We start from the raw sequence: 9,880 nt of genomic DNA on the forward strand, positions 1-9,880 counted from the left end.
GTGGTGTTCAATCATAATTCATTATGCTTGTCATCTTGCTGAGCACAGTGCGCTATTCAGGTGCCACAAATGCAGCATCTTTAGGCTGAGCATCTAAACATAACGACACTGCAAGCAGTGAAAATGTGCTGTCAAAAAAGAAACAAACTGTCCTGTAATTTAATAAGGATCACCTATTACCTAACTCAAACTAATGCCTCCTACACACTACACAACTTTCAAAGACGTCGGATCTTGGTACCATTCATATTACACATCTGTCTGTCTTGTCATGGAAGTTGTAGCGTTTTCAAATTGCATGACGAATCGGTGATGGGTGAACACATTAAATAACATTTTCACTATTGACGAATCCTCGATGACTCTGCCTGGACTCCAAATAAAATTTCACAACAGAGTGCACGTGAGAAGTGATACAAGATACGAAAACAAATGCATGATCTTATGTTATGCATTTCAGAATAAGTTGTGTATGTTTTTAATCGCCTAAAGGTATCATATATTTTATTGGTTACAATATGAAAAGTACCTCCTACTGAAAAATCCAAAATTGCTTACCTGACTGTCCAAGAGAATTGGTAATTTCTTCTCTTTCTCCACCCAGTTGGGGTACAGTTCAGATGAAACATCAAATAGACACTGGTGCTCCTGCCAATGTTCCGCAAATTTTTCCTCCATTTCTTCGGTCCAACGTGACTTTCTTGATATCACAGCCATGCTAGTTGATGTTCTGTTGTAGGTACATCAGGACTCCTCCCACTGAAACTTCCCTTGCCCCGTTTCTTGGTCTCTAATTGGCTGTAGGTCAACGCTGCAGTTGTATTCAGTCAAAACATATTTCATATTGCTCGATTTGGAATCGAAGACAGGTCCAGATATTTAACATCCAAGATATCTTGCTGACATTGGCGACACGTCGGTGCTTCTCTCAAATCGCGTCTTTGATAATTAATACATTGTGATCGTCACTCACAGGAGTGAGCTCTGATTTGCCTATGATTTCAGGCTTTTGGAGTGGTGGTGGCGTAGTGGAGTAAAGCACATAACTGGTAATCAGAAGGTCGCTGGTTCGATCCCCACAGCCACCACCATTGTGTCTTTGAGCAAGACCCTTATCCAAGTTGCTCCGGGGGGATTGTCCCTGTAATAAGTACACTGTAAGTCGCTTTGGATAAAAGCGTCTACCAAATGCGTAAATGTAAATGCTTTTGCCGGTGATCTCCATAAAACTGTCGGCGAGCGAAAATCGGGCTTAAAATCGTGTAGTGTAAACTCGGCATAACACAGTTCTGCGCTCTCTTCACATGTCGTCCCAGAAGGAAGCCTCTTCTAAAGATGATCCACAAGAAAGCCTGCAAACAGTTTGCTGAAGACAAGCAGACTAAGGATGTGGATTACTGGAGCCATGTCCTGTGGTCTGATGAGACCAAGATAAATGTATTTGGTTTAGATTGTGTCAAGCGTGTTTGGCGGAAACCAGGTGAGGAGTACAAAGACAAGTGTGTCTTGCCTACAGTCAAGCATGGTGGTGGGGCTGCATGAGTGCTGCCGGCACTGGGGAGCTACAGTTTATTGAGAGAACCATGAATGCCAACATGTACTGTGACATACTGAAGCAGAGCATGAGCCCCTCCCTTCAGAGACTGGGCCACAGGGTAGTAATCCAACATGACGACGACCCCAAACACACCTCCAAGACGACCACTGCCTTGCTTAAGAAGCTGAGGGTGAAGGTGATGGACTGGCCAAGCATGTCTCCAGACCTAAACCCTATTGAGCATCTGTGGGGCATCCTTGAAAGGAAGGTGGAGGAGCACAAGGTCTCTAACATTCTCCAGCTCCGTGATGTCGTCATGGAGGAGTGGAAGAGGACTCCAGTGGCAACCTGTGAAGCTCTGGTGAACTCCATGCCCAAGAGGGTTAAACCAGTACTGGAAAATAATTTGTGGCCACACAAAATATTGACACTTTGGGCCCAATTTGGACATTTTCACTTAGGGGTGTACTCAATTTTGTTGCCAGCAGTTTAGACATTAATGGCTGTGTGTTGAGTTATTTTGAGGGGACAGCAAATTTACACTGTTATACAAGCTGTAATCTCACTACTTTACATTGTAGCAAAGTGTCATTTATTTCCCGTGTTGTCACGTGAAAAGATATAATCAAATATTTAACAAAAAATGTGAGGGGTATACTCACTTTTTGAGATACTGTGTATGTGTATATGTATGTGTGTGTGTGTGTGTGTATACACACATATATATATATATATATATATATATATATATATATATATATATATATATATATTTTATTTTTATTTTTTCACTTTGGAGGACCAAATCCAGGCGAGAACACCCGCAAGGTGACGTGTACAGCCTCCTACAATGTCTGGAAGGAGTTCAGCTTAAAGGGGAAAAGGGCTAGAGACCACTGCTGAATATGAATATTATGAATGTTATAAAAAGTGAGTGCAAATATTCAAGCAAATTAAAAGACATCTACAACTTTTACTATTACTGGTTTTCATTTCACCGAGGTAGTGATGATGTCCAATCCAGGAATGCAGCAAGTAAAAGTTGAGGACATTGTGTGGGACACCGTAAAACATGCTCCAGTAAGGTATCAAAAAATGTAAGCTTTCCTTCTAGAGCCATTTCAACCAGTGCCACTGATGGATCATTTATTTAAGCCCCATTCACAGATGCAGTGACTTTGACAGCTGCTAAACAGACATGGCCACACAGCATTTTGTATCAACATTGGCCATTAAAAAAAAAAAAAAAAAAAACGTATCGGTTGACCAATAGACAGGACCGATCTTGGTTGGTTCTTAATAACCTAAAGGTGTGTTTTTATAGAGTTATTTTTATAGCCACTGTACATCTTTGATGTTGTGTACCCCAATGGTCTCCTCCACCTCAACTGTCACATTAAAATAATAGTTCACCCAAAAAATTTAATTCGGTCTTCATTTACTCACCCGCATGTCGTTCCAAATCTGTATGACTTTTGTTCATCTTGGGAACACATGAAGATTTTTGAAGAAAGTTTTCAGCAGTTTGTGTTCATACAATGGTGGGTAATGGTGACCAAAACTTTGAGGCCCTAAAAAAATATTGTAAACAACAGTGTAAATCCATGTGACATGTGAGGTTTAATCCAAATCTTTTTAGGTGATTTTGATTCCTTTGGGTGTGAAAAAATAAAATAAAATATTACATCTTTATTCGCACATTTTCTCGGCTCTCTAATTTGGTTTAAAACATGCATTAGAGAGGTAAGCGGAAGTGAAGATATTAGACGAATATCACCCAAAGCTATCGAATCGCTTAAAAAGATTTGGATTAAACCACCTGTCATATGGATTACAACAATGATGCCTTTATATTTTCTAAATATTCTATTTTGGAGCCTCAAAGTTTTGGTCACCATTACCCATTATAGTATGGACACAAATGGCTGAACATTTTTCTAAAAATTTTCTTTTTGGATGGACTGTTCCTTTAATGACACAAATACAGACAAGCAGTAATACTAGGGCTGATATTTGGCATACAAATAGCAATTTAACAATGTTTAGTTCATGGCACCTTTACTGTCTAATACAAACAAGCCTATACACAAACATCAATTAAAATAAGCATATGTGATTTGAAAATTTGACCAATAATATTTTTAATTCTAAAATATTTCAAATATTTCCTTTTTTTTTTTTTTATCATATTAACTATTTATTTAAGGATTATTTTATTTATATTGATGATGAGTCAGTTTGATTAAACCAGTGAGACTTCATTTCACATAAGGGAAGACTTTTGAGTTTCTGTGTGCATGTGACAACAGTGATAATTTAATATCATCATCATTGAGTTTCCATAGAAATGAGCAACTCATCTCCTCTTCAGTGTCAATGTGTCTCATAAACCGCAATGCCCAAGAATGTTTGCCATTACACAAATATTGAATTATGTGTGTTTATATACTATAAAAGCGGCTTCTTTTTTTTACCACTGGTTACATTTTACTCTTTTAAAATGTAATTGTTTTTGTTTTATTTGTGAATTATTCCTGTTAAATTTCTGTCAAATTAAATATGTATTGTGTGATGTCTGATTTACAAATGTGTAAATGTTAAAATGTGAGTAAAATGTCATGTGTTTTCCACCATTTAGAAACAAATGTTTGTGAATTAAGCCTACTGAACTGGTAATGAGCTTAATGTGATAATAATCTAATTAAACATGTAATGTTAAACCCATGAGTTCACATAGTGGTCCTAAGTGAAATACATGTCAATTCTGTATTGTGGGGGCTCCAGCCTGAGACCCACCCACCGTGGCCGCGAGAGGTGGAATGCTGCATTGAAAAAGTGTCACAGGTATGTGGCCACATACGGTTTACTGCATTTAAACATACTGGGTAATGAAAATATGGTCATTGCAACGTACAATAATGTCACCACAACAATTAAGAGATTTGCAAAGTTACATCACTGTTGCATTATTTGGTAGGTCAATGCAACGAAAATGGGACTTGCAAAATACATTCGTCTTGGTGGAGGCTGGGCTAATGGCTAGGCGCACGCTTTTCCTCAACGATGCTCGTATATCTCCGATTTCTGCTTTGATTTTTTTTAAAGGGCACCTATTATGGCATTTAAAATGTTCCTAATATTGTTTTGGGAGTCCCCAACAACAGTTTAACATGCATGCAATGACAAAAAACACTTTTGTTGTCTTATAATATGCATTTAGGTTTACCTGATTTGCTCACCGACTCCCAAATGATTCGTTCAACGACTCATTTTTCCAAACCCCTCCTTTGCGTGACGCTAATCTGCGGTGATTGGTCAGATGACCCAGTCAGTTGTGATTGGTATACTCTGTGCAGAGATTGTCAGAAACGGAACGCCCATCACCGCTTTGTAGTAAAAATATCAAAATCAGAGAAGGAATTTGAGTTGATATATGTTAGCGATCATAGCCCAAAGTTCGGTGGTAAACACCCAATCAGTTATTGTTTGCGTTAGCCCAACGCATAAACATATTGGTAAAGCACTGCATTACTACAAGTTATTGCTCTATTCTTTATGACAACTCCAATAACATCGACAAACATTTCACATATTTAAAAAGAATTGACATTGGAGACCTAGAAGCTGCACTGAGTGTAACTTACACAACACACACAAATACTTATTAAGCATGCTAAAAAACACATAAAAGCAACAGTTATTAATAATACTTACAGGTTGTGATTCGGAGGAGGAAGCTGATCCAAATAAACTTGGTACTGAACCTTCCTTCAGTATCAACCGCTCACTGAATCCACACTTGAAAGCATTCATGTTCATAAAGCAATCGTCATTAAAATGACGCGAACACAGCACAAGGTTCGGGCTATACTTGTGTTGTATAGTTGTAAATATAAACTCTAGCCACTGATTCTTCACATGCTCGTCCCTGGGCAGTGAAAAAAAGGTCAGCTTTTGATATGCACTTCCGAACACAGCGTCTTGTTGTCGACATGATGTTTTCAAGTTTTCCCTGGTGTCTCGCGCGCGCAATGAGTGGAGCGGCCAATTTGATAATTTTTCGTCTTGACGTCACAACGAAAAGGAAAATGACTCATTGGAAAAACGATTCATTAAATTGACTCAGAGTCGACTCCTACTTTTGAGAGACAATAACTTTTTTTACGGTGAACTTACATATATAAAACTTTGCAGGATGTTTTTGTTCACTTAAATCTGTTACACACTACATGAAAGGTAATTTTCAAAATTCCATAATAGGTGCCCTTTAAAGTCTCCTGTACAATCACCCTTTGTGAATTGTTTGGGAATTATATTCCTATAATAGCTTCTCATATTTCACCGACGAAATCCATGATAGTGAAGAAAGTAAGATTTGATGAGGATGAGGTGATCTCCAATGTGGTTTTTCTACAAGCCATTACCGTTCTTACAGCGTGTTTTGATACTCAAGACAAAAGTTGGAAGGTCTGATGTATCAGATGCGGAAAAAATAGCATTATGGTGGCGGAAATCTCCGAGGCGGTTGAGTTTAATGCAGAGGAGATAAAAGATTGCAAAAGAGAGTTGAAGTTGAACATGGTAACTGAATGTCTTAGTAAAACTCACACTGATTGGAGAGCAGAATGATGGAAGTGCAGCGGTCTGTGAGGGATTTATTTGATGATTCTGGCAAGTTTTTGGATTTTACTGCTTTTACTCTTAAACATGGTTTTACATGCCATCTTAAACAATTCTTTACAGTAATATCTGCCATACCTTCTGGAATCAAATTATTATTCAAAGTTTTGTTATGCCATGGACAAATCACCCCATTTTTACCATCATTATTCCTTGGGCAAATTGAGTTTACAAGTGAAATATTCTCTAAAAGTTATATTAGACAAAGCCTTAACAATATTCTCTACCCTTTTCAATCGGTAAGAAATAATTTGGACCTTTCTTTTTTGACAAGCAAACTCTTAAATATATTAGAACCGCCTATTTAACATTTCTGATTCATCCTGAAGTCAAAGAAACTCATTTTAAAAGTTTAGCTGATATTTATCCTTCAAATGAGTTTCTAAATATTAGATTTAATATTGAAAAAGCTTTTTGTAGATTTTGTAACTCCTTTACAGAAAATACTGAGCACATATTTTTCACTTGTAAATTCTCGCATGCTTTTTGGGATTGAGTGCAGAACTGGTTGTGTGAGGAAAAAGGTTGCTGTATTGAACTTGTCTTTTGTAAATATGAGAATTATGAAGGCGGCGGCAACATAGGTTTCTTGATTAACAATATTATGTTGTTAATTTTATCCACAATTTTATATTTTTTAAATATCCCCCTGTTTGTAGTTTTTAAGAATGATCTGGTTCAATAGCTAAAAACCCCGTCAAAAATAAAAAAGTTGGGATGTTGATTGAAACAATTGAAGAATATAATTGGTTATCATTTTTTTTAGTACCCTGGTGACATCAAATGAGGTTGTAATTATTATTTATTTATTTATTAATATTTATAAAAATAATGTATGTCTCATATTTTATTATTATTCTTTTTGTATCAGCACATGTTCAAATTACGTTGATTGTAATTTGAATGCCATTTTGTTGTAATATTTTTGATGTTTGCTTAATTCAAAAAAAAAAAAAAATACATTCGTCTCAAGCTTAATGTTTTTTTCTTATGCGTGCATTATTAAATCTTGCCTCCAGAGGGCGATAACCAGTGAGTATTTCACAGAGTTGTGCAGAAATGTGAAATAGAAGAAGATGCACAAGCCAGTATTGTTGGATGTTCATGCTGATTTTGACAAATCATTTAAAGTCCTGATTGAGGAAAGTTCTTTTGTTCAACATGTATGTAAGTTAATAGTAAATATGTTAATACTCGTTTGAGGACCTTTTTTGTATTTAATTTCAGTTTCTTAATTTTTTTTTTAAATATCTGTGCTGTATAATGGAAATGTTTGTTTGGTTCAGGATTGTTTGAAACAGGACTTGCCTACATTAATGTATATTTGAGACTGGACTATTTTAATACAAATTCTGTTTACTTTATTGTAATGTAATCTTCAATGTTTCAATTTTGTGTTGTGTTTGTCAAAAAATTATCATCATTAAATATTTGCTCATTTGTTAAAGGTGGTTTATAAAGAGGGACAACTCCATGTGTAACATCTGAAGTTTACTGGCATACTATTATAAAAATGAAATGTGTTAAAGAAGAGTTTAAAGAGGAGTGTGAAGACATCAGTATTACAGAATCATGCAGAATTAAACATGAAGATACTGAAGAACAAAGAGGTTGGTGTTCATTCTTGATTCTTCATAAAGACTGTTGAGGAACATTGATGCAACAAAGCTTCCATTACAAAAAAAGAAAATAAAAGAAAACCTTTTCATTATTTTCACATGAGCTTCCAATTTGCTGAAAATGTGTGCCAGACATTTGCAGGTCTTCACCGGAAGTGGTGAACCTGCAGAAAACCTTTGGCGACAATCAAGAATTTGCCACAAAGATCATTTGCATGTGAAAATAAAATGGCGAGTTTGCAGAAAGTTTGCCAGAATTCTTAATTTTTGCCAGGTTCGTACAGTTCACTAGATCTGACAGCTGTGGTTACAAAAGAAAAGAAGTGGTAAAATATTACTTAAACAAATAATACCAAAATCTACTTGAGAATTACAGAACCATCAGCATTTACAATATCTTAAAGTATATGAGTGGCATTTGATCCTTACTGGCATGAAATTGCATTTCTTTTTTTACAAATGTCAATTTATGTTGATTTTAGGCTTGATAGAAGTGAAAGAGGAAAGTCAAGAACTGAATGACGTGGAGGAGAAACATCAGAATCGAAAGCTGCTTAATGTCAAGGCTGGTGAAGAATTTTTTAGTGGCTCTAAGATGGAAATTAATTCCTCACAGAAAAGAACTCGAAGAGCAAGAGCCAAAAACTATTTTATTTGCTCTCACTGTGGAAAGAGTTTCACACAAAAAGAAAACCTTAATGTTCACTTCAAACTTCACACCGGAGAAAAGCCCTTCCCCTGCCATCAGTGTGGAAAGAGTTTTGCACAAAAAGGAGATCTTACGCGTCACAATAAAATTCACACTGGAGAGAAGCATTTCACCTGTTCTCAATGTGGAAAGAGTTTCACACAAAATGGAAATCTTAAGCGTCACATGAGAATTCACACTGGAAAGAAGCCATTCAAATGCCATCAGTGTGGAAAGAGTTTCAAGCATTCAGACTATCTCACACTTCATCTGCGCTCTCACTCTGGATTAAAGCCATTTAACTGTGATCAGTGCAGCAAGACATTTACATGGCCATCACAACTAAAGGTGCACATCTCAACTCACACAAATGAGAAGCCTCACGTGTGTTCTTTTTGTGGAAAGAGTTTCGGTACATCAGGAGCCCTGAAATCACATGTAAGAGTGCACACTGGAGAGAAGCCATATCACTGTACTTCATGTGGGAAGAGTTTCACTCAATCAGGTCATCTACTGACTCATATAAAAAAGCATTGTCCAAAACTGTCTTAGTGAGCAATGTTAATTTCAGGGTCGAAATGTAATACAATGTCATTTCATTAGAGCTGCATTCATAAAAATATAAAATGTTTACATTTATTCATTTGGCAGATGGTTTTATCCAAAGCGACATACAAAAGAGGAACAATAAAACATACGCAATTCATTTTAAGAAGACCGTAATACAAAAAGTGCTGCATATATATATATATATATACATATACACACACACACTTCCAGCCAAAAGTTTGGAATAATGTACAGATTTTGCTGTTTTGGAAGGACATTGGTAATTCACCAAAGTGGCATTCAACTGATGTAAAAAAAAAAAAAAAAACACCATCACTATTTGAAAAAAGTAATTTTTGATCAAATCTAGACAGGCTCCATTTCTAGCAGCCATCACTCCAACACATTATCTTTGAGTAATCATGATAAATTGCTAATTTGGTACCAGAAAATCACTTGTCATTATATCACACACAGTTGTAAGCTATTTGGTTCATTAAATTAAGCTTTACATTGGCTTTGTGTTTGTTTTTGAGTTGCCACATTATGCAATAGACTGTCTTAAAATCAATATTAGGTCACAGATGGCAAAAAAGAAACATCTTTCTCTAGAACCTCATCAGTCAGTCATTGTTTTGAGGAATGAAGGCTATACAATGCTTTAAATTGCCAAAAGACTGAAGATTTCATACTAAGGTGTACACTACAGTCTTCGAACTGGCTCTAACAAGGACAGAAAGAGATGTGGAAGTCCAGATGTACAACTAAACAAGAGGATAAGTACATCAGAGTCTCTAGTTTGAGAAA

At 36.2% G+C, this 9,880-nt stretch overlaps 1 protein-coding gene across 1 annotated transcript in view; it reads left to right on the forward strand.

Annotated features, from left to right (window-relative positions):
• LOC127645734 (uncharacterized) overlaps positions 1-9,529 on the forward strand; it is a 67,947-nt gene extending 58,418 nt beyond the window's left edge. The window contains exons 11-12 of the mRNA XM_052129396.1: positions 7,708-7,827; positions 8,319-9,529. Coding sequence (XP_051985356.1) covers positions 7,708-7,827; positions 8,319-9,076 — 878 coding nt within the window. The 3' untranslated portion in view covers positions 9,077-9,529. The remainder of the gene's footprint in view (positions 1-7,707; positions 7,828-8,318) is intronic.
• Positions 9,530-9,880: the final 351 nt, after the last annotated feature.

The sequence above is a fragment of the Xyrauchen texanus genome, chromosome 6 (genome assembly GCF_025860055.1).
Source record: "Xyrauchen texanus isolate HMW12.3.18 chromosome 6, RBS_HiC_50CHRs, whole genome shotgun sequence".
NCBI classification, from domain to species: domain Eukaryota; kingdom Metazoa; phylum Chordata; class Actinopteri; order Cypriniformes; family Catostomidae; genus Xyrauchen; species Xyrauchen texanus.